Source organism: Ambystoma mexicanum, chromosome 6q, assembly GCF_040938575.1.
Source record: "Ambystoma mexicanum isolate Mex_15411 chromosome 6q, UKY_AmexF1_1, whole genome shotgun sequence".
NCBI classification, from domain to species: domain Eukaryota; kingdom Metazoa; phylum Chordata; class Amphibia; order Caudata; family Ambystomatidae; genus Ambystoma; species Ambystoma mexicanum.
The window spans coordinates 31,721,798-31,747,432 of NC_090937.1; the positions used below are offsets into that span (position 1 = coordinate 31,721,798).

At 45.3% G+C, this 25,635-nt stretch overlaps 1 protein-coding gene across 5 annotated transcripts in view; it reads right to left on the bottom strand.

Moving 5' to 3' along the window:
- Positions 1-25,635, bottom strand: part of WDFY3 (WD repeat and FYVE domain containing 3) — a 2,538,776-nt gene that overhangs the window by 1,869,906 nt on the left and 643,235 nt on the right. For 4 of the 5 annotated variants that reach the window (XM_069630405.1, XM_069630406.1, XM_069630403.1 and 1 more), the window contains 2 exons: positions 23,317-23,774; positions 12,451-12,534 (listed from right to left, as the gene is read on the bottom strand). In XM_069630405.1, the coding sequence (XP_069486506.1) occupies positions 12,451-12,534; positions 23,317-23,774 (542 nt within the window). The remainder of the gene's footprint in view (positions 1-12,450; positions 12,535-23,316; positions 23,775-25,635) is intronic. The other variant, XM_069630407.1, reaches the window with a different exon arrangement.

Sequence of the window (25,635 nt, forward strand, 5' to 3'; positions counted from 1 at the left end):
ATGCACCATGAACTTGGCCTCCGCTAGCCCCGCCTTAAAGCGTGATTAAAATTGGGAGGGGAGTTCCAGGAGGAAGTCTGCAATTTCCCGCCATAACCGTTGGTTGGCAGGAGCCAGCATGGCTTCTGCGTTGGCCTGATGCAGGTGCAAGGAGGCGTTGGAGTAGATCTTCTTGTTGTAAGCCTCCAAGATCTTCTCCTCCTTGCCTAGAAGCGCTGCAGAGGAGGCGGCTGAGGACGACTGAGGCTTGGAGTAAAGTGATGCTGCAGCGATCACCGAGGAGTGTGGCTGAGTATGGGTCAAGAGCAAGAGTGTGTCCCCCTCCATCTGCCTGTACTTGGTGTCCAAGCGTCGGTTGACCGGCTGGACCGAGTGGGGCTTGAGCAAACCCTTCTTGGCCAGGAGACTACATCGGTTTGCAGTGGAATCCCCGTGTTGGCAGAGGGGCCTCTTGTGAGGACTTCCACCAGAACCCCCAATGCCGACTGTTTGACCTTGGGCTGAGGGAAGCCTAGGTACTCCGCCAGGCCAGCAAGACGTTCATGTAAGGCCCTGGCTGAGGATGGCGTGTCCGGATCCTCCTCCTCGTCCGTGTCCTGCGGATCTGGAGGATCTTGTGAAGGAGGAGGAGGAGTAGATGGAGCCGGAGGCTGGGGTACAGAGACCGCAGCCGGAGGCTGAGTAGGCGGCAGAGGTTGCGGAGTTGGCTGTGGAGCCAGAGGAGGCGGCTGCACCGGGGTCAGAGAGCCCAATGGAGGAGTCTGTGGTGCCGTTAGCATGGCGGGGAGGACTTCCCTGACTGCGTCCATGATGATCACCCCCATCTGAGGAGACCACATGAGGCAGAGGAATTTGTTGAAGAGCGCCTCCTCACTGGCCAAAGAGGTGGCAGGGGGGTACTTGAGCCGCTGCGTACCCAGTCCGTATGGACACATGGGAAAGTTGCCCAGCGCACATAAAGGGTAGACTGTAGGCCACGTACCTGGTTGAGGCCAGTCCCACCTCGACACTCGTTCTTTGCCGAATTCGTGGAATGGCATCAGACGGGTGCTCCTGTCTGGCGCGGCAGCCATTTTGTTGAGCTGCCTGCCACATGCCTGCAACGTGTTGCTCAGCCCGCTGGGTCCGGCCTCGTCCAAGACTCTCGCGTGTGGATCACAAGGCCTACCCTGCTCCTCGGGCTTCGGCCCAGTAGGTGCGACACCCTCGACCCGGGGGTCAGTAGAGCTGCGTTTAGGCACCCCCTCGGACATATTGCCGGTGTTAGGGCGTAGCCCCTCGGCCATTGCACCGGTAGAAGGGCATAGCCCTGGGTACAAGAACCTTCTGGTCCCAGGAAACTGCGTCTGGGAGGATCCGAGGACCCCTCGACCCGGAGGCCAGCAGCTATAGCAGCCTTGGTGCAAATGCCAGTGGAAGGACCTGTACGGTCCCTCCCGTGTGGGAGAGTCCCTGGGAAGGAGTCTCCCTTGTGGGGTACGCTGGAAAATATCAGCCCTACCTTGGACCTGGGGCGATGCTTCACGAAGTTCTTGAGATCCTCTGGAGGCGACTTCTGGAAGAGCTCCCTCCACCTGGCTAGTCAGTGCCTTCGAGGACAGCGAGTCACATGCCGAACATGATTGCCAACCGTGGTCTGGGCCAAGATAAGGTAGGCAGAGGGCGTGGGGGTCTGAAGTTGGGAAGAGAACATTGCAAGATGGACACCTACTGAACCCTGTAGAAGTCGACATGTGCCGGAGAGGAGCGCGACTCCAGAGACAAAAAAAGACAAAGAGAAGAAGTGTCGGCGCAAGGAATTACATGGCTGCGCCAACCCCAGGAGCGCTGGTGAATTTGGCCCGTTCCCGTCGATGTGGAAAAGGGGACTGAGAGGTGGCGCCGGAGGGCGGAGTCAGGGCAGCGCATGCTCCATGGGCCACGCCCCCACACGCCTCTAAATTTAAAGGGGAAGCTGTTTTTTTCTGGTGAAAAAGGTTCCGTCTCCCATCCTTTGGAAGGGACGCCCATATAGTATGGAGGAAAGGGGACGGAACAAGAGTAGGGTGTTGTACAGATTCGGTCGTAGATGGCCCGGCACGAGGGGTCAGCTGAAGTTTTTTTTTTGGAAGGGGTGCACAAGGGAATGCTTGGGAGATGAAGGGAAAGAGCCAGAGGCTAAGGATTGGTGGCAGAAGTCAGCAAGAGACGGTACAAGGGCGGAGATGATGTCCTTCATGGTTCTGGAAGAACAGGGAGACAGTGGTCTAGAGTACTTCATAAAGTGGGCTACTCTAGAGACCTCATCCGTTGTGATGAGTGAGAAGGATGAGAGAGTAGGTTGGGGGGAACAAAGGGAAACAGGGGGAAAGGGAGAGGAGTAGAAAAGGTGGAAGAGGAGAAAGCAAGCAGAATAACATGGGTTTTAGAGAAGAAATGGGTGGCCAGTGCAGAGGGTCTGAGAAGGAGTTCAGCCGTGTTGTTAGTGGCTCCAGAGTTACATGCCTGGATGTGGGCCCACTTTTTGAAGTGGATGGAGAGACGTTATTTCCTTTGGAGCAGGCGACAGGCCAGTTTGTTAGAGGATGAGCCCGAAGACTGCCACTTCGGTTCAGCTGCTCTGCACTTGCGTTTCAGAGCGGCTAGATCAGATTCGTAGCAACTGTTATGCTTGGAGGCAGGTTTCAGGTGGATCCTCGTGAGAGGGGCAAGAATGTGAAGAGTGTTAGTAATAGCAAGAGGACATTTGGCAAGGACAGAGTCAGTAGGAGAGTCGATAGGGGGGGGAGGAGGGGAGGTGAAGGTGGAGACAAATACACCAACTGACACTCATTTAATCAGTTGGATAACTCTGAAGGAGGCTGGCAATGCTGGGGGGGGCTCGGTCAGGGGGCCCGAGAGGTCCTAAGTGGGAAGAGAGGAGAATGTGGTTAGACCAAAAGGAGTAGTGAGAGGGTTGGAGAACGCAAGAACAGCAGGGAAAAAGGCATTAAGAGTGTGTCCAGCAGAGTGGGTAGAGCCGGAAGAGAGGCTAGTGAGGGAGAGAGAAGTACAGAGGTTACAGAAATGTGTGGAGGCAGGGACAGTGGAGTCAAGGTGGATGTTGAGGTCTCAGAGGCGAAGTAGTTTAGAGGAAGAATTCAGAAGAGCGGAGGTAAAATTGGCCCATTCCAAGAGGAAGAGAGAGACAGGGCAAGGGGGTCTGTAGATGGTTGTCATGACCCATAGGACGCCCCCCTTTTGGTCTTCCTGGTCTTTATCGCAACGGGCCTTGCATTCCCTGACACTCCCAACATGGCCGTCCAGCGTGACATGCCTTCCGCGGTCTATACGTTGGACGTAACGTATTCTACTAATAGACCGCAACCCCGCAGCTCTGCACGTCTCAATGCTATTGCCAAGTAGCGATCAGACGTGTGCTCCGTAGTTCACAGTATTGCTTTCCTGGTTCCTAGCTTTTCTACTTCCATTCCTTGCCCCTTTCCCTTTTCCTCTTGCTTCCTGGACTTGTGCACCATCAGCACGTCTTCTTCGTTTCCCGGATCCCCAGATTGATGCATCCTGGAATCTTAAACGCATGCTGGAGCCGGAAGAGACTCGCTCAGCCTTATTCAAGTCCAGGTCTGTCCGCAAGAAGACACCGCCCATGGAGTCCAGCAAGGATCGGTCTCAGGTGAGAAGGGGGGAACTCCGTGACAATGGTGGCAAGGGTGAGAGAGAGTAGGAGAGACACCAAGCATGAAGACAAGGCTTTCACAGCAGGAATAGAACTGGGTGGGCATGAGAGCACTGGGGACCCACTCAGGGAAGATCAGGGCTACTCCACCACCAGATTGGTTGGGCCGAAGCTTAGAGGGGATCTTAGTTTAGTTTAGTTTATTTATTTGTACCGCGCACCGAACCCTGGGGTAGCTGGGCGCCGGAGACTTAAAAACAGTTACAGCATGGCAAAAATATACAGTACAGATTGTGATAAAACAACAACGGTGTAGTAGACCGGGTTACAGGTGGTCAACAGAGGCAAGCAGAGAGGAAGTGCATTAAGCGGCGTTTTTGTTGGAAAGCCATGTTTTTGTTTTGGCTCTAAAAGTCCAAAATGAGGGTTCTGCTCTAAGGTGTGGTGGCAAAGCGTTCCATAGTTTGGCAGCTAGGACCGGGAAGCTGGCGCCGCCTGCTTTTTTTAGAGAGAATTTGGGAACGGATAGGCAGTGTGCGTATGGTGTTCTAGTTGGTCTAGTTGATGTGTGATTGTGGAACTTGTCTGCCAGGTATTTGGGTGCGTCGTTAGAGCGGCATTTATGGACGATGACGAGGGATCTGAGGGAGATTCTGTCTCGTACTGGGAGCCAGTGAGCATCTTGTCTGAAGCTGGAGATGTGGGCGTTTCGTGGGATACTGCGGGCTGCTCTGATGGCATTATTTTGCAGTACCTGTAGTTTGTTCAGGTTGTGTTCTGATGAGCCAAGAAAGAGGGTGTTGCAGTAGTCAATTTTTGAGAGCACTAACGCTCTGGCTAGTGTAATGCAGCTAGAGGGTGATAGGAAAGGTTTGCAGGCGTTGATGAGCTTATTGGTGTAAGCTGTTGAAGAGGCAGTTGCGTTCACCTGTCTTTTGAGTGAGAGAGTGGAGTCTAGATAAACCCCAAGGGTTTTAATTTCTTTGGCTACTGTGATTAGGTTACCGTCAATGTTGATGGACGCGTAACGGGGGTCTAGTTTGTTTAGCCGCGGTTGGGAGCCGACAATGAGGAGCTCAGTTTTCTCATCGTTGAGGCATAGGCCGTGCTCTGCCATCCAGGCTTGGATCTCTAAATAAAGGTTGTTGATTTTGGTGGAGTCCTCGTCGTAGCACCCTGATAGGGTGATGAGAACCTTCAGGGTTCTCATCACCCTATCAGCCATAGGGTAGCCATCTTGTAGCCATCAGGGCGGAGGGAGTCAAAAGCAGTGACGGAGCTGGCATTGAACCACGTATTGGTGAGAGCGAGGACGTCGATATCGACGTCTTCAAGAAGATGGCAAATAGTCTGACAGCAGATCAAGCGTTTAGAGTGGCTAAGTGTAGCCGGTCACCATCTATGAAGGTTTTCCGAGGTGGGTCGGGGGGGGGGGTGATACACTGGTCTGAGGTGGTGAAGGAGGTGCAGAGAGGAAGGAGGGGTAGCAGGAGAAGGCAGGAAGTTGATGAGGGCTTGCAGACGCCGGTCAAAGAGAAAAAGATTGGGTTGAGGAGCCTAGGCCATGACAGTGCCAGTGTGATAGACGTTAATGAGACACCTAGAGGAAGAGAAGTGCGCCAAGAGTACTTGCAATTTAGTGCCGCCATTAATGGAAGAAGAGGAAAAACGGGAGAGGGTGGAGTTCATATGGGAGATCTATAGGTCTGGAGAGGGGCCAGAAGAGGACATCAGTGATAGTCTGTCTAGAAGCACTGACCTAGGTGTCAGCAATAGGTAGGCCAGGATTAGAGGCCATGAGATCTTCTTTAAGCTTTTTTCTTCCAGACTTGGTGAGGGAGGGGGGATAGGTGATAGAGCCACAATTGGAATAGGTGCCCGTGAGGTGGCGCAAAAGGGGGATAGTGGGAGAGGTTGCAAAATGCACAGGCATACTCACCAGGCGGCCTAGCACCCGAGCAGGAGGATGCATGGTTGTAAGGCACACCTAAATTTGAATTACCCAAAGAGCACTAAAAAGCAGCACAAAATGGAGGATGCACAGTTGTAGGGCACAGCTCAGAGACGGAGATAACAACATATCAGCCACTCATTGCAGTGCAATGCAAGAGCAAGTCATCAACATTTGATTAACAGGCACACATGTGAGTGGCAGCTTTGGCTAGACATGCAAGGTGGCTCATACAGAGATGAAATATGCATGTATAGACAGTGCCAATTGTAAAAGATGAGCAGGAAAGTTAGGGGAGAGCAAGGCTTTGGTGTCTACAGAGAGGGATAGCAGGGTTGCAATGGTCACTGTAGAGGGAGGCAGTCAATCAGGGCCTACATGGATGTGTGCCACATAGTGGAGGGCCGCAAAGGAGGCACATTTCTCCTCAACGCAGGCCAAGGCAAAACTGTGGGGAAGATACATGGCCAGTGGACTTTCTCTAGTAGGGCAGGACTATCCCCAAACGTGTTGAAGGGATGCAAGCAGCTGGTGGAATGGTAGGATTGAAAAGATGAGGAGCACATACCAGTAGAAGCTGTTCTGGATGCTAGAAGGGACGTCCTCCAGGGCCTGACCGGGGCAGAAAGGGAGGGACCTGGCCCTTAGATGAGGCCTTTTGAGGAGGCCGGTGATCGCCTGCCGGCACTCTTAGCAGAGTGGCTCAAGTTGATGAGGCCAGCCAATCATGGCGAGCCTGGCCCGGAAAGCAGGATCAGCTGTGCTGGAAGCCGCACGGGGCAGCCATGATGAGAGGCCTCCTCACCCGCTGATTTAATGCAGCGTCACAGCGTGACGCCTCAGTGCGTGAGGGACAGCCACAGAAAGTTGCCCAAGAAGGGCTCACCCAGCTGGGAGGGTACCTTTAAACCCCCGGCCCTTGAGGGGGCCAGAGATCGCCTGCAAGGCTCCGTTAGCAGAAGGGTTGAAGTTGATGAGGCCAGCCAATCATGGCAAGCCTGGCCCGGAAGCAGGATCAACTGTGCTGGCAGCCGTGCTGGGCGTCTATGATGAAAGAGGTCTCCTCGCCAGCTGATTCAATTAAGCGGCACATTGTGGTGCCTCAGTACATAAGGGACAGCCACAGAAAGTTGGCCAAGATGGGCTTACTTTAACACCATGTCTATGGGACAGAACCTGGAAGAGTAATTCAGACAAAAAAAAAAAAACAAAAAAAAATTTCAGAAAACGCAGCCTGCCTAAACCCACAATAAAAACGCCCCTTCATCCCAGTCGATGCAAAACAACATTTGAAGTATGTCACTTCACCAACAAATGCCTACAAGGCATCACAGCAAAAACACACCAAACAATGCACAACCACTGCAATCACATGCAGGGCACTATACACATGTCCCCCCTCCTGGCAGCCCAAAGACTAGGTAAAATAGACAGGTGGTCCGATACTGAATATTTGCATCATATTTGCATAATTTGTAAGCAGACAGCCAATCTTGTGCACTAAAGTTTGAAGTGTGCGTTACAGAAACAAAAACAACCACGCTGCACATCCCATTCTTTGAGAAATGTCAATTGTGACCCACATACACTACCAAGGAATTCACCCTACGGATTATTGGATTAGTCCATGGAAATAGATGCGCTCTCAGTTGGGAGGTAAGTAATTTCCACATTCCCCACAAGACCAGCTTAAATACGTTCTAGATAGCCACATTAGCATTGCCGCTTGTCCTCATCAAGTGTCTCATTTACATTCTTCTCCATTAAAAGAGTTCAATATTTTGAGTACGACCATTCCCACCTACCGCTGATTAAACTAATCAATCAAAGACAGCGCCACAGCACCATGAATTGCTGCCGCCCGATTCAAGGTCCTTGCGAATTACTATCCATGATGAAAATGCAGCTCCCACCTTCAACTCAAAGGTCACCAGATAGGTTTTTCTCATACTAAGCATTTATTTCTCTTTTACATGTACCCACACACGCACTCCGACAACTCCAATGGAAGATCTCTCTACAGTTCATGAAAAAAAAATCTATGCTCAATGCTGTGTCCAAATCCTTCACAACGTTTGAATACACACACAGCTAACCCTCCAGGCGGGCAATATACTCTATTGAAATAAGTGAACAAAGTCGTTTGTATTTTTCTTACTACTACTACTACATTTAAAGAGTAGATGTCAGGATTAGTCAGGCGAGTACAAAGGCAGCGAATATGGCAAGGGAAATGTGCACTAAATCACACAGTGAATAGCTTCGAATTAAACTACGTGCACACAGGAACAACGACTCATGTATGCTAGAACCCAGGAGTGCAAATAGAGTGTGACAACAAAACCAATATATGAAAAGGGATGTGGGGTAAGCACCTGACCGCGAGAAAAGTCGGCAAGCGCCTTACCCCCAATTGCTGTTACAGGTACTGAGAGCGCTAAACCCACGTGGAGGGCAAGCAATGACAGGATCTGTGAACTAACACTCTTGATGGTATTAAATAAGGGAACTAAAGAACAGTACTCACGAGGACGAGATAAACCTCTTGAATGTCAGCTAGCCCACGAATCCTGTTGATGAAACTGGGACCCAGAAAGGCTATAACAGCAATGGGAGGAAAACTAAATACCTAAGTTGGAATAGTGATTACAAATTAGTGAGGAAAACATAAGCATTCACACAGGAGCTAGCTACAACCGCACACCACACCTAATCAAATGGGAAATAAATGCAGAAGTGCAATGGAAAATATGGAATGGATCACAATAGAATCAGGAGCAGGGAAAAACGAAATAACCAATGCAAACTTCCCCCTACCCCTCCAAGGAAAAGACAGGAAGCTAATCTAAGAGGAAGGCTAAGGCATACGGGTTTACAGCAGCAAAGGACAGAGTCAAAGAAATATAGAACACAGACAAACTGAGCTGCATCTAAAAGGGGAAAGCACTGAGAAATGCTGCCTGCAAACAGAGGAAGACAAAAAGGGAATCAAGGGAGCAGAAATCAATTTAGCGCATGAATCCGAAATCCAGGGCAGAGGAACAAGAAAACAGGAACTAGGAACTAGGTACAAAAGCTAAGATCAAGGAACAAGGGATTAGTCACAACAGGAAACACTGCAACGATGACCAGCGCTGGACTGAAGTAAGACTGAGGCTTTTAAAGCTGCTTAACGAGCACACGCCTCAGGTGTGCCGATTGCTGCACCTGCAGCCACAGGTGTTGCCTATCCTCCACCCAACCTTGTCCTGCAAGGGTGGAGGTGAAGCAGTGGGCCAGGCATTCTGGGAAGCATAGTCATTTGGTTAAAGAAGCATGCTGGCTGCCAAAAACCTGGAATGGATCCGGAAGGGAAGTAGCTTGGAAAATAGGGATTTAGCGCTCCCATTTCATCACAGCACTGTAGCATAAGGTTCGGAGGAAAAGTCCAGTAGGAAATAAACCCCAAATCATGCCCCCAAGTGGTGGGAACGGGAGCGAAGGGAGCGAGTCGTGACAGTAGAGCACCAACACCGTCAGTTGGGGACATTTTCTAAAAAGTGCATGCAAGGGATTCCCAACGTTGGCTCTTACATGCTGTTGGGACCCCTGCATACAATGTTCTACTTTTGCAAAATACAGTGAAAAAGTAGGGAGTAACAACAGCAAAAATATTTGTTACTGTAAAGTATTACGAGCCTTTTTGTAAAAGATGCAAATGCCACCCACTTTGCAGATGGCATTTACAATGGATTCCTATGCATGTTAAAAAGCAGCGTTAATGCCTTTTTTACAGGTCTTTTTCCTCGCCTCACCAGCAAAATCTCTGCATGGTATTGTCATGCAGGTGCACAACTAATACATTCCTATGGAATCTGCCTACATTTACCACCTGCTAAAAGCAGCCAGATTCCATAGCAATACACTGTAAATGGCATTTGCAAAGAATGATTTGCAGACAGCATTTACATATTTTACAAAACTAAATTCTGCATATGTTTACTCTTTATTTTTGCACTCTCGCTGAAAAGTAGAAAACTGCATGCAGGGGACCCAACACCACCTAGATGCTAAATTTAGTGCTCCCCCCACACAATTTGCACTTTCTAGAAAATTACTCTCTAAGAGGACATAGTGGGTGCACTGGACAGACTGGTCCTGAACCATGATCCAACGGCTAGAGTGCGAAAAAAGGGGGATCAAAAGGTCAGATGGAAGTCTACCAGTCACGTCACACTGTGCTGACTGTGCCAGCCTGCAAAGGCTTCTTCCATAGTAGTCAGCTGCTAATAAAGGTTTGGATAATTTAGGCTACCGTGCTAATCCATATACACTTTTCATCAAGTACACAAATTAAAACCTGCCACCATTCCTTTTCCAACAAATAGTGGTCCACATGGTTATTTTGTGTGATAAAGTGTGGGTCGTACAGTAATCCACTCAAAATAGCACACAGAGTAAGTGGTAATGTAGACCTCTTTACAAATGTCCAGAGTTAGGTACATGTTGCCATGGCTTGAAAGCAAAAATAATGGAAAATAAAACAAAGAGGAAGTTAGTGGGAACAACTTCTTGGGAGTGCGTTTTCCTTCAAATAAAAGGAGAATTTGCTCGACAGGGTATAATGTATCTTGAGATTGTGAGTTCAACACAACAGAAATACTATTAGATTTACCGTAAATAAAATCAGTAAAATGGTACATGATTGCGGAGTATGCTTCTGCTCCTTATCAACAGGATCTCAGTCTGCCTTGTGAAGGGTATACTGCCCTATATCCACATGCTGCAAACAAAGCACCCTTGCATGCAGTCCAACGAGGGCACACACTCGTCATTAATAGAGCTATTAAAATAATTGTAAATGCTAGAATTCCCTGCCCCGGAAACCTGGCAGGACAATCATTTGGACCTACCCTGGTTTGAACATCCAGAAATTCCAATGAACGCAACCACAGGGTACACCATATATTTTGCCAGGCCTCCATCAGTCGAGGCATGCAAGCAGGGGGAGTTATTGTGCCACCACCAGGGGTACCCAGACATTTGTCAGCGGGGATAAAGAAAGTGCAGCAGAGGAGTGGAGAGAGCAAAGAGGGGGAAATATTTAATGCACATGTAAGATTGTACAGGTAAGAAAGAGGATGGGCAGGAGGCAAGGATGGAGTTTATGAACGTTTGCATGACTGTAATCATTTGATTCCACTTTGACATAGCTTTTCTTTCCAGTTGGACTTGACTGTCATTTATCCCAAGTACAAGACAAACATGCAAGTTTAAAAAAAGAATATATATACATAAGATTTAAAGTGGGGTGTTTTTTTTTTTTTTTAAGACGGAGGTAGTGGTCAGTGTAAAGTTGATTTAAAAGGATTTTAAAAAAAAAAGTAATATCCATTCCCAATGGGGGCATTTGGTAGGGAAGTGAAAAGACAGCAACGCTAAAACGGATACATTTTTGTGATCCATACATCTTTCCACCTAGTAATTCATGCAAATTAAAAAGATGCATGTTTAACTTAAAGTTCCTCTTGAATAAAATATCATGTCAAGAATATGTTAAGGTCTTCCCAGGGGAATGTATCCCACTGCCTTATCTGGCATAGTTTCTATGGGTCGTACATTCATGCAACTAAGATTTAACCACTTAGACTCTGGAAGGTATTGATAGATGGAATAACATAATATAATTGATCAGTTATGTAGCGATTATGAAAAAGTACAATCAACAGGTCAGCTCCTGATTGAATAAAGTGCTGTTCACCACCATGGCATATGCTTTTCGCTATACAGAAGTAATGTTGAGCCAGTTCACAATAGAGGATACATGGCTATGCTGCTTGAGGGGGAAGACACTTCCTTGACATCAGCTTATCTAGGTATCTGGGGCAGTGTATCGACCTTACTGAATTTCTTGACACTTCCACATGTTTGGTTTCTTTGTGGAATATGTATACACAATTGTAGAGATGGGTGCGAAGCGTGAAATTACTTGGATATAATAAAACGTTTTATTGTAATCTAGGAACCAATTATATGTATGAGGGTAGTTTGAAAGTTGATTTATTATGTGCATTGCTGTATCAGTATTTTAAAGGGGTATGTATTCGAGTAGGCATAAGGAATGTTTTCGTGGTATTTCAGATGTGTAATACATATTTTAAGATTTGCATGAAAATAATGAATTTTGTTTTGTATATAAAATATAAATTTTATGGAAACCAGATATCAATTTTTTTTAAAGAGACTCCCTAAAAAGTGTTCTTTCAGGCATATTCCTGCTCCTTCCTGTGGCGTTGCTCCACTAGTCCCACTGATGATAACATATCCGTGGAGCTGCGTATTGGTGTAAGCAGGGGGCAAATTCCCTATTGTTTTGTTGGGAGCAGTTGCATGTTTTTAGGAATGAAAAATGGCATGTATGCCGCTATTTGTACGACAGGGACTAACAACATTTTTCAAGATTGGATTATTGCTCATTTACGTTTTTACTTGTTTGGTATTCATCTAAATGTTAATAGGTATGCTTTAACCCCTTTGTGTTCAAATCTACACTACAGTGGGAAATGCCAAAGAGTGCAAAGGTAAACCAAATTGTTTTACAACGAAAGATGTTGATCGGTTCTAAAACCTTAATTTGCATTGTGAGAGGCCCCTAGGAAGAAGCAGTGCTTTCACAGACGTGTGCTTAAAAAAAGGAGGTTGTTGAAGGCCAGCTGCTTTCTGTAGGCTGGTAGCAAAGCTTTCAGACGCAGTAACAAAAGAGCACAAAAACACAAACATGAGGCTTACGAGAAGAAAAGCACACAAGAATACAATTTGAAGAAGTGAAAAGATGAACAAGTAACAACTCTTAGACTCTCAGTACCTTTTCCTGGACAGAGCTGGTGTCCCCCAAGGGGAGGGGAGACTGGTCTCATGCGTCAGGCAAGGAGGGATCTGTTCTGCATGACTACAGACAAAACAGACACGAGGGGTATCAAGAGGTTAGAAAGAGAACAAGAAGCCAGAAGCTTGTTAGGTACAAATAACATCTTTGAAAGTAGAGAAAAGTAAAAGAGGCACGACACAGAGCATGCACAGATATACAATGCAAAGGCATGCAGAGCTCCCTCATGAAAACCTCAGCCACACACCAAGGGGGTCAGGATATATTGTGTACACAAAGGCTTCCTGCAGACCAAAGTTCAATCCACCAGACCCTCTGAACAGAGCCAAAAGAGATCAGATTGAAATATTCATAGGCTGTGCTGTTATGGAGAATTCAACAGACAACTGTACTCACCCATCAGTTTGATAAATATGTGAGCTATCAAATTATCTCTTGTACGACAAGCAAAAACTAGGCAGTGGGTATATTTAATTTGGTGTTCTCGAGCCACACAAACAACCTTTCTCCCGAATATTAAAGAAACCTCATCTGATGCTCGTGAGACGCCAAAGCACATTGAGACAAAGGCAGGTTGCCATATAGTTAAAATCTTACAGTTGAACAGTTTTGCATCTTGACCAACACCTCTACTTCCCAGTATGACCCTGGACAATTCGTTTCCGAGTGCATGGCAGATTTTTCACAACGCCCTTTTACTTCCAAACAATGATTGCACGTTTGTGGCTAAGATTCTGAAAATTATATGAATGTCAAACTAATTTTTACAACTGGTGGTCTGTACAAAACGGTCAAGTGATTGCCATACCTCGCCAAAACGTAAGAGCTCAAACGTCCCACTGAGTCTAAGACATGAGGCAAAAACACCAGAAAATGTTGCAACCATTTGAATTCGAACAGAACAACTAGGGTTTCAAATGTATGGAGTGGCATTCACCCCAAGCTATCTATGCACTATCTGACTGTAGGAGAAATAAAGCAGAGGCAGGAAGACTGGGAGAGCCCCATGAAAAACAACAGAGGAGAGAGGGGAAAGAGGGCTAATCATTTTCGGAAAAGACAGACAGTATGTTATTTGTCTCAATCCTTCTGGGAGGGCATTCCAATGTTCTGCACCTCAAACAGCAAAAGATTTGCCCATTGCTTTAGAGAGTGAACATCGGGGTTGGTCCAGCTAAAGCCTGTTGTGGAACACTGAGGTCAACTAGAATTAAGCCATTGTAAGTAGTTGGTAAGTTACATAGAAGCTTGCCTCTAGAGAGATTTGTGTATTAAATGTAGGTGTTTAAACATGATCCTCGCCCTCAAACGGAGCCAATCCTGGTGGCCTGGGAACTGGTGTGATGCAATCCCACGTTTGCGAGTGCAAGTAACAATCCTAGCCGCAGAGTTCAAGAGAAACTAAGGGCAATGGAGAGTATGTTGAAAAGCTCTGCAATCAATTGCAATAATTCGGCTTCGCTCCAATAAACTAGCAGGTTACTGCTGCACAGTGATGTTCAGTAAAGGTCTTAATTGTTTCAACAGCATTAAGTGGAAATATACCCAGCTAGAAATTCTGGGGAAGCAAGAGTATGAATAGACCAGGCAGAGACCAAAAACATCTCCAGAGATCTCGCTTAAATTGCGGTAGAACGTTGCGGCTTGGGATAACATGGGGATATGTCTTAATTGCTTTGGGAAGCAGATAGGGGCAGCAAAAATGAGTCTTTCGATTTAGTTCTGGGCCAGACAAAGCACATTCTCCTTCATTCATGCAATGATGGTCTGTAGGCATGACAGACACGAAGCAAAATCCACTTCAGCCTGAAAAATCTATACATGTGTCTGCAGCGTCATTTTGAAACAATCTACAAGAATACCATGCAATGGCTTCAGATAAGTACTAAATAAATGTTGGGAGAGACATTATTCCTGAAGGGCCACATATTCAATATATTCAGCGTCTGCAATGTTTCTGGAGGCATTTATAAACAAAGATGGGGGGAGGGCTAGTAACTCAGAACATTTTTTAATGATCTTTAAAGGACAAGGTTCGCTTGGGGTGTAGTTGGTTTAAGATTAGAGAACAGATTTCCCTTCAGACTAAGTGATTGCTTCTAAATTAAAAACAAATGTGGCGACTTGCAAGGCAGAGGAGGAATCTATTTTTGGTCCTAATAGGTCTTACTTTTCTCGAGGTGGGGGATCGAGACAAAGCCAGAGACCAATTTTTGACCTAACCAGTTGAATTTTATTATTTGTGTAACTGTAATTCAGGGTCCACAAATTCCAGTTGCAAGCTGCTAGTCAGCCATAATAAAAGTCACTCACCACCTCAATGCTATAGATACACAAAGCACTCTTACTCGTCAAGAGCCAAATATCACTAGCCAATGGCTTGTGCAAATGTTGCGCCCTGCTGTAATTCACTGCACCATGAGGCAGAGGACTGATTTCAGAACATTACAGAGTTAGAGGCTTCCCAAAACTTCAACAGATGAAATAGTTTCATTGGGGAGTTATCGACTATCGATCGGTGATGCATAGAAGCCAATAGCAACGTAAGGCATCGCGCAATAACAGTTCCAGTGGTCACATTACATGCATGAGAACCTCACAGTATGTAAACTATGTTTTAAATAATAACAATGAGGACACCAGCACTGTAGTTAGGATTATTTTCTCCAAATCGGCAGGTTTGTGCAGCTATAGTGCCTTTTTTATGCTGCATTTCTTTTATTTAAAAAAAGTCACTATTTGTAAGGGTCGGCGTGTAAAATAAGCACATGCCTATCTACAGATACGATACCTAGACAGACTAACTAGAGAGGTGTAATTCAAGCACAATTTAAAAAGAACCTCATAATTTCTCCAATATATTACTTTGCGTTTGACCTTTAACACTTTTTTTCTCTTGTTAAAGGGAGACATAGCTGCTGTATTGGTACGTTTCCAAATCAGCTGTGACGACCATGCAGAAGGATTCAACCTGTACTATTTTGCAATTTTTCATCCAGTTGAAGATTGCATACTTCCATAACAGATGAAACAAGCAGGGACAGGTGCAAAGTATTTGTTACAGAAATAAGGAGGAATATACCTAGCAATCTGATCTCATGGAATATGCCCGTTTCTATGTTAGCATGTTTTGCATAAACAAACAAGTCCACCACGTTCGATCTAAAGGTAGGTGTCCTTTCTGATACATAAAGCATGTCTCTTCCCAGAGTGCTAATGTCTCCATTATTCGAAAACAGTGCTTTCGCGTGTCACCAATGTGCGAGGCTTATTCTGGTTTAAATAATAACAAATGATTAAGCAAGGTTTGCAGTTCCAAGAAGGACTTGGTGATGAATTACTCTTGACCACAAGAGAGCACCTTTTTCAGAGCATGGCAACACTGAACATATCTACTAGGCCATCAGCCGCTTGCTAATTCCACAAGATTGAATTTGTAATATGAATTCAAGGATGAGTAATACAAACGGATAGCCATATACATTTAAGGATAGGATTAGACGTAGGTCCTACAAATAGAAGATTAGTCCTTGTAGAGGTGCCTTAAATATGGTGAACTGGTTCCAATTCCACACAGTCAGTGGTCCAAAGAATACGACAATAAAGAACAGGGTGTTGCTACAGAGAAACGTGCTGGAGCACTGATGTGACCACTTATCACCCTTGAGATGAACATACTCTGCGGTATGATGCACATTTCCAAAAGTTCCATGACTAGCTAAATCGCATAAGTCACTCGCCACCATTTGGGAATATAGGCCATTCAGCTAAACAAACAGAATAATATACACTTTTCATGTATGCAGATATACCACAGTTAGAGAATTTTATTTTTAGAAATACAATGTAGTTCTGCGCCACTTCTTTCACCTTTTGCAGTCAACTCAGAGCCCAAGGTCCTCCTTGCAGCTATGAGACACCATGTGTGATCTAGGGCAACTGAGTAAGACCATGGCATCTGACTTTTCAGAATCTGGACCACCACATATTCATCTATTCCAAGGGTGGTTTTCCCTCAATAACGCACACTTTTTGGCCACAGTGACAGAGCAGGCCTTCAGAAAAAGATTCGCGAAACTTTAGCAGATCCTTTTCTTCTGGTTATGGTCAAAAAAAGACCAGCGACCACTAAGAATAGGACATGTTGGCCTACTCAATTTGTTTTATTTTTTTAACGCAGCAATAGGTTTCCAATTTATATTATGGTCTGAAACAAAAGCGGCTCAAGCCTTTTATGAAAGACTAACAATGTCACATATCTGTTAGAGTCATGTGATGGGCATGCGCAAGATGTTCAGGGAACGTCGCGCATGCACAGTTTAATAAAGGAGCGGACCGCCAATGCAAGTTGCCGCCGGGAGCCCGTAACAGGCAGGCGTGCGTCAGTGTCTCTGTCAGGTACTGGGGACCGGGCCTGTGTACGGTAGGGTGCCAGGGCATGTAAATGAGGATCTAACACTGGCGACAAGGACACTGCTGAATGGGGGGAATAAGTGCTCTGCTTCCGTGACAGAATTGGGAAAATTTCTTTGAACGCCCTTTAGACGCGTCACCCGCGTGGTGCACGCGAGCCCGCCATTTTATATTTCCGACGGTTGCCACCCCAAGAGGTGCTCGTGCGCCGTCGGGAGGAATTTTTGGAGCCATGAAAGGCTATTAAAAAAAAATAATACGAAAAAAAAAAAAACACACAGGCTGACTATTGATAAAGCTAGTCTGTCACAGAACGCCACATGGAAAACACAGTGGGACCTTCTCAATGGTGAGCAAGCCAGCCCACTGTATATGGGAGACCTGAACTTGCCTTTCTTATATAACTGTGGGGCTCCTATGGCGTAGTTGCTGTGAAAACAAAATTCTTTTTGTCTCTATTCCTCTGGGACTGTCTTGTGGAGGCAAGTGTCAAAGGGCCAACGCCCTCAATGCGCAAGGGGCAACTTGGCTGTCAGAGACTGTGTACAAACCTGCTGGGCCACCATTTTCTGCTGTGTTGCAAGTTTCACACGACGGCAGACTTGCGGCCTCCACATAGTGTGAGGTGCTTGTGCAGTCTGCAGAAATGAGTAGCCCAGATGAGGGCGCACAAGCCAACATACAGCTGCTGGCACAACCACCAATCAGAGCGATGCCACAACAGCAAGGCACGCTGGCACCTATGCCAGAATTTGATATGACAGGACCCCCATCGATCCCCGGGTCCACGCTTAGAAACCTCTGGGTATTTAAGCGCGTTATAAATATGCAACTAAGACAAAAAATCAATTATGCAACTAAAAAAATAATAAGTCTGTAACAGCACCTCGATGCCCGCGGGTGCTGCTCTCGACGCTGGTAGGGCAAGATAGCATCATGACAAAAACTAATAACTTAAAATGCATTGAGCAAAAGCCATCAGAATGGTCTTTCCAAAGATCCCCACTTGTTCCCATTTTTAATGTTTCTCCTCTCACGGAAGGGGACCTGGAAACTATCATTAAACAACTTAAGCCCACTAAATGTAAGAATGACATATACACCACTATGTTAATTAAGACATGCTCCCCCACTCTAATCACCTCAATTTGCAAATGTATGAATGCATCCATCTCCTCGGGCACTGTACCCCAGGATCTTAAGAAGGTTTGGGGGATGCCTGTCCTAAAGAAACCCGGCCTCTCAGTTGATCTACTAAATAATTATAGACCTATTACTAACACTGCATTCCTACTTAAGATTCTTGATCGTGTGGCTTACATACAAATCTTAGAACATCTAAAGACGTATCCCATTCTTAATAACCACCAATAAGGGTTCCGGGTTGGCGTCCGTACGGAGACTGCCCTTTTGGAACTTAAATCGAAGTTACTGTCCCGGATGGACCGTAATGAGACTTCACTACTGATGTTGCTCGATCTCTCCACAGCATTTGACCTGGTGGACCATGATATTATGTCCACCAGGTTGAATGAAGTTGCAAACTTTTCACCCCTAGCAGTCAAGTGGGTCGCTTCCTTTCTTAATAATCGGGACAGTAGGGTGTTCTGTGGCACGGTAGAATCTGAACCTCTTACGATTCCATGTGGAGTGCCGCAGGGTGGTTGAACCTCCACCTTGTTTTTACAATATCTTCACGGCCCCTTTAGTTGCTATGTTAGACCATGAGAATATAACATTTACGAACTACGCAGACGACACTCAATGTGTCATCCCGCTATCTGGCTCACATACCGTGGATGAACTGGCTTTTAAAAAAGTCTTCTCCATAATCAAAACCTGGATGGTCCACAACAAGCTAGCACTTAACACGTCTAAGACAGAGCTTCTTGTGATTGGATCCTCCCATACTTTAAATAAACTTGGTCCAAGTTATGAGAGTTTTCAGCTGGGTGAAGATACTATCACTACTTAAAAGTGAAAACACTTGGGGTCACCTTTGACCAAAAACTGTACATGAAGCATCATGTTAGCAGCTTAGTATCCTCATGTGCCTATTACATAAAATTACTAGCTCATTTAAGACCCTTTATATCTCAGGAAAATGCAGAGACCATCGCAAGAGCAATAATAGGTTCAAAAATGGACTATTGCTCTAGCCTTCTAATGGGCATAGACAAGACTGACCGTAATAAACTGCCTAGTGTGTCAAAACGGGGCGGTCAGAGTAGTCCTGAAACTCAAACGGAGAGATCATTTCACTTCTGCGAGACGCTCCCTGCATTAGCTCCCTGTGGAGTCTAGAATTTTGTTCAGGACTCCAACTATAATTCATAAATGTAAACAAGGCAAGATGCCCGAACATCTACAACAGCTTCTCTCTATGAAATCTAATAGTAGAACCCTAAGATCAAATAACCAACACCTATTGGTTTTCCCTAAATCCCGTACCGTCAAGGTAGCCAACTCAGCCTTTTTTCCCATCAGGCCTACTGTCTGGAACTCCCTTCCCCTGGACATGAGATTTATTGAGTCACTCAAGCCCTTTAAGAAGAGGCTGAAGACTCATCTTTTTAACTAACTTGTTTTTAGGGCTCTTTCTATAATTTTAGCCTCTAATGATCCTCGCTCATGATTTTATGCTTGTTTTGTCCTTCTGTTGTCTTGTAGCACCCTCACGCCTTAGGGTCCATGGCCGCGCTATATAAATGTTTTAAAGTAAAGTAAAGCAAAGCTGTCCTTTTTTTGGTTCTTCAGGGGCCAGTCCAAACATCTTTTTCGCTCTGGACATCAGGGCATCGAAAGACCCAATTTCGTATGGTGGAGAATACGGCAGAGAAATCTTGTCCGGTCAGCCGTTAGCAGGAATAAGGTCATCAAAATCATTTGTGTGTGCCTGTGGTGTGTGTGGTGACCTGGTCATCTTTGCCCATAGGGTGAGGGGGAGCAGCTGTACCACTCGTGCTTGGTTGAGGTAGTTGAGGTGCTGAAGGGTTGGGCAATCTTAGCTGAAGCTCAGTCAACCAAATTTCCAGAGTGGCTAGTACGTCTAAGGAGACGTCCCTAGGAGCTGCCAGAGGAACTACCCCTGGGGACAAAACTGCCTTATGCAAAGGCACATGTGCCAGGGTTGCCTTAAGAGGTGGCATGTCCAGTTTGGGGCTGGCGGGGGTCTCCTCCAACACCACATTGTCGTTAAAAAAGACTGCCATTGGCTCTTCCAGAGCTGTATTGGGCTGGAGATGATCCTCTGGTGGATCCGTCAACCAACCTAATATCTCTGCTGAGGTGATTCCTAGAACTAGTGGAAGAAGCTGGGCAGGCTGGGGCAAAGCAGCCAATGCGGATGGTTGTGCCAATGAAGGGTTTGACGGTGGGGGTGCTGACGGTGCAGCAGAAATAGACTTCATTGTGGATGAAAAAGATTTGATCAAGATTGTTGATGATTGCGGTACAGTTGACTGTTTTAGATTGCTTGTTGCCAGGGTTGTCTTCGTGATCGTTTGAAGGGGTTGTAATCTTAAACATAGTCATCAACGTTGACTAAGATCCTTCTGTCTGCGTCGACTGGGATGTCAAAGGGGCTTTACTTTTCAAAGATGAAGACTTGCTGTGAGTCGTTGGTTGAATGGGTGAAGACAGACGGTCTTGATTATAATTCTTACGTCGATAAGCAAACATGTTTGACCTGCGTGGCCGTCGAAGATGCACTTTTCTGCAAAGAGATCCAAAGAAGTTACAAAGGAAGGTGTTGCAGCATGGGCCTTCTTTCTGCCTCAGGATGCCTCTTCGTGTGATTTGGAACCTCTTGCTAGAGGTGGTTCACTGTGCTGGTCTGCCTGGCCAGAGTGAGGCAGGACTACGGACCGAAGCAGAGAACCCGTTCACTGAGAAAAACAATAACGGGCCCGGAGAAAAACCCAAGGCATCGTCGGACCACAGGATCCTCAAAATGTCATTGAAGGTGAAGATTTCCATGGAAAACCTAACATTATGAGAGGTTTTTCTGAGGACTCCCAACACAAAACATGCAGTTAAGAAATATGAAGATGGCCTCCATGCGTGGAGCTAAGGGAGGCCTTGCTATTGGCTGTGGGCAGTATGACCAAAAATGAGAATACTAGAGTACAAAGTGACACGTTTTTCAGTTTAAATATTAACTGCTCTGTTTTACTGAGGATTCCCAGCCAGACGATGGGGAATATTCACAGCATGTGAATCTATACAAGATCCAATGCTGGAGAACTAGCGAGATTCAAAAGATTTCTCGCAGATGTGGCGGTCATTTAATGAAGAAGGTAGAACCACTTAACAGCTTGCTACATCTTTCAGATCGCCTGTTTCTCACAAGCTAATGTTTTATAAATACTTGAAATCTAATAAGTCAAGTGGTTGTCGCTTGATTATAAAATGACCGCCTCATCCATGAGAAGTCTTTAGAATCTCGCTAGTTATCTACGGTTTAAGCGTGATCAATTACCTAGATTGGAGTTTGAAATGGTGCTATAAAACAAATGCGTTGAACACTGATTGCACAGGGCCTCACATTTTATGAGCAACCCCGCTAGCCACAAACTTTGAAAAATCAAAATTTTGGGAGACAAGAAAAAAACAAATATGTAAAAAGTTATATGAACTGAATGATATGTAAGAATGTATTTTAATCATAGACAAATCTTTTTGTCTCGAGTAAACGTGAGGCAAACAACCCAATGAGCAGCACTGAGTCACTGAGGGAGGGGCATGAAATCACCAAACCAAATAGCCACAATCAAAGTTCTAGCATTATTTGGAAGACAACACAAGGCAAAGAGAAGCCTTGAGTTTGAGCGAGGGCACGTAATGGGTCTTGATTTCACAAAAAGGAATTTTTTTAATTTTTTTTATTTGATTTAATTGTATAGAACAATTTTTACAAAGTTGAAGAGATAAAAAGAGAGAAATCTCCACGTTAACTGTTCCAGATTCCCCACAGTCATTCTTTGTCCTGAGCCCCAAACATCTCACCCGGGAGGCTCCGTCAGATCAATTATTTTTCGGTTCGAGTTCAGATTCAGAATCAGAGTCAGATTCGGCTTCCCCCCAGGAGAAGTTGAGGTAAGGACGCCCAGCTGGCGATCCAGCCCACTCTTAACTGCCATCAGGTAAGCAGTTTTATCTCTCGGAAGAAGCCCACCACCGCAATCCCCCAAGTAGTCTTTTCCCCACTTAGAAGCCGACACCACTATTCCTCTTCATCATAGATATATAGATTTTTAAACAAGTGTCCCAGATGTCTCAGGCGGGGGCCCGTGACTCCTAAGCAGTTTAACAGGAGGTGTCTTATGGTTTCTGCCATCTCTAACTTTCTACAGAATCTGCAGGTTTCATCCGAAACCAATTTTCTTCGGAATAGAACAAAAAGGAAATTGTTCATGACAATCTTACTTTGTGAAGCCTTTTGCAACAAAGAACACAAACAACTGCATTATAAAATACTTGCCAGGGAAGGTTATAAAGAGAGGCTTTTAGAAAGGGAATCCTGTGGGAAAGTTCCTCAGATGTGCTTTGAGCAAGACATTAAAAGGAAATCGAGATACAGCGGGCAGAGAATTTAGGGCCAATTAATACAATTGCAAAACATAAGTGAGTGAGCGAGGTACGCGGATGCTAGCACACGAAATAGATGTAAAGTTAATCTGCTGGCTGGAATATAAAAAAATATAAAGTACCACAAATATATACATTAATTTCATAAGAACTGCCGATATCAGCCACACATTTTCACAGCATGTAGCTTCCTCCAAAATACAAACAAGGTTATCTGACTAATCAGAACATCTCAATTGTTTACAAAACATGATTTGGAACAAAAGAAGGAATCTCAAATTAGGGGTGAGTGGGCATTCTGGATCCCTTCCCTTAGCTATTCCTACCTAAAGTTTTGCCGAATGGAAGGGAACACAGAGCATTTTAACCTTTACTTTAAACTGTGCTGTCATGGGAAGAAGTTGGGTCATTATGAACAATCAGACTAGCGTAAAGACTCAAACATACGTATTAGACATGGAACAGAAAGCTCAATCATTGTTCCCTGTGTTGACAAATGACTGGCCATAATTCTGCTCTAATTTATGACAACCAAAAATGGTGGCATGCCTCCAAATCCCAACATTGTGTATTGCACAAAAATGGAGGGCACCTTCCAGCAACTTCCACCAACACCTTATTTTAAACCTGTTGCCATGCAATGTCCAGGTGCTTCACGAGCTATAATAACGTGGACCAATTTACATTTTTTTCTACAAGGTGAAAACATGCAAAAATACAACGAAAAAATAATGTTTACAACCATGCTTTTAAACAATGTCAACACAATACAGCAAGAAGGCTTTTGTTCTGGTTCTTTAAGTGAATTTTCCACCTCTGAATAAAAAATCATTTAGAACCTACCTGTCAAAAGAGTCTGTAGTGACCTTGTAGAGGTATATAAAAAGTTTACTGCAATGTCGCAGCGTGGGAGGAATTGTATCTACACAGAATAAGTCATCTTCCAGTAGTCTTTGAAATGGGTGTGTGTTCGAGGGAGACACAGTGGAATGGGGGATTTTCTTAGACTCTGAAAAGCAACCAAGTAACCGCACTGCATCGGCCAGCTTCTCGTACTGAATCTCGGTCTTGAAGAAGTGAGAGTTGGCCGGCTCATAACGCATGGCCATCGTGAGTGTGTGGAACACAGTCCGAAGCAGTTCAAACACTTGGTTCTGGTTTACTTTTTCCCAACCGTTCTTGGGCAAGTAGCTCAGAGATCTTTCCATGGCTACTAGCAGCGAAGTGACATATACAAATCCTCCCACTTTCCTGAAAACCGTTCGGGTGCGATGGCTTTCTCTGAGAACAGACAGCAATGCCTAAAGACAACCAAAACAAAAGAGAAGCATGAGGCTACAGTTAACATAATGCACCGGCAAAGCAAAAAGAAAGGGCGACATTTCCAGTACTTTTGGCAGGTGTTTCATTTGACATTATATATATCAATGACTTAAAAACATTGCTTCTAGACTCTAGGATAATTTGCCAATGTTGATTTCTTACATTTTGTGGCTTCTTCTTGGACTTGCATTGACTATTCCCTTCTCTTTTTCCAATGCCACCTCCATACTGTCAAGAAGTGGACTTGCACACTTCTCGAAATAAAAGCAATATTAACCCTAAGGCACAAGCTCTCTGTTACTGGGTGCATTTCCTTCTCGTGAAGTGTTCCTTCCCCTGCATTACTCTCCTAATTTCCCATGATGTGCGCCACCCTGCTCCTTCCACAAGTCTACACATCAGGGTGGCAACTTAAGTACTAAGAAGGTAGCTAAGGATTGTAGCTGGTCAAGGAACGCAGGTCTGGGGCATAAAAAAAAGGCATAACAAATTGTCTTCAAATAACTTTTTTACTTTCCTAATGAACATATTGGTAGAGCATCTACAACCTCCGATCGGTCAATAATTTTCCGTTTGAAAAATGTTGGCAAGATTTTACCTGCGTCATTTAGTCCTTTAAAAAAGCAGCTACATTTGGCAAAGCTTTTGTAAATTGTTTAGAGAGGGAGTTGTACCATGAGGGGGGCTAGGGATTCCAGCTGTTCTTAGCTGATCTGCCAGCCGCAGAAAATAGCTTGACACGTTCTCCCAGTAAAATTGGACCACTAAAAATTCAAACCAGTCATGAAAACACCCACATCCGTTGGCGGTCGAAGACTGAATTCTAGCTATCCTGCCTGGTGTATAGTATTGTCTTTGTCAAAGTTCCACTGCATGGGGGCACGGCAGAACCTGCACCATTGCTGCTTTCCTAAGGGCTTTCCAGTGATCCACTCATACTGGATCCAAAGTATGAGCTTGTACTAAATAAATGGGGATATTAAAATGACATGGCATAACTTCACAAGCCAATAATAAAGAACATACAATTCCACATAACCATTGGGAATCTAAACGGACACCTTTCTATTCCATTGTTTTTTGTGACATTTTGGGACCAATCGTAAGCAAATCTTGTGCCTGCTGAAAAATTACTGGTACAGGCTACATGGACAGATGAACAGGAGGAAGATAACTTTAGCTCTGGTCCATTGAGCCAAGAACCCCAGAATATTTCAGAAGGGATATATTCAGATGTGGGGGCACTTTCTTACCGTGTATCTGGAATCAAGCAGCAACTAATTGGGCCAAACAAGGCAAACCGTATCTCAGGTTGCTTATGCACGCATGCAGGTCGGATGTGGGCATCCCAGAGCAGGTTTCAGGTTGGTGAGGGCATCTTGCTCTGAGGGACCAGTCTAGATTCATGCACCACCTTCCCAAATCCCAGGTATTGCTGCTCCTGTAAATGGAATCTTAACAGTAGAAATAAGTACACTAACGTCCTCACTCCAATCAGGGAGTGATGCTCAGATGGGAGTGGGCCGATCGGATATGCTTGGTTATTCTGCTGAGCAGAGGATTCCATGTGAGACTGATATCCGATAGGACTGCAAGAACGAAAGCCTTCTAAAGTTAAAGGCGTTATATTTTGCCTGCACAAAGTGCCTGGCAGGGCATGGTAATTGAACAGACTGCACTTTCATCTTATTTAAAATCCAAGAGTGTAAAAAAAAAAAAAACACGGTTCGAGGCAATTAAATCCTGGGGTCTTGCAGTGTTATTTGCCTCAACTTTGGATTTGGTTGGTGGTGTCACTAGTTTAGCAGCGTTTTTAAATGGCCATATCTCCCAAAGATA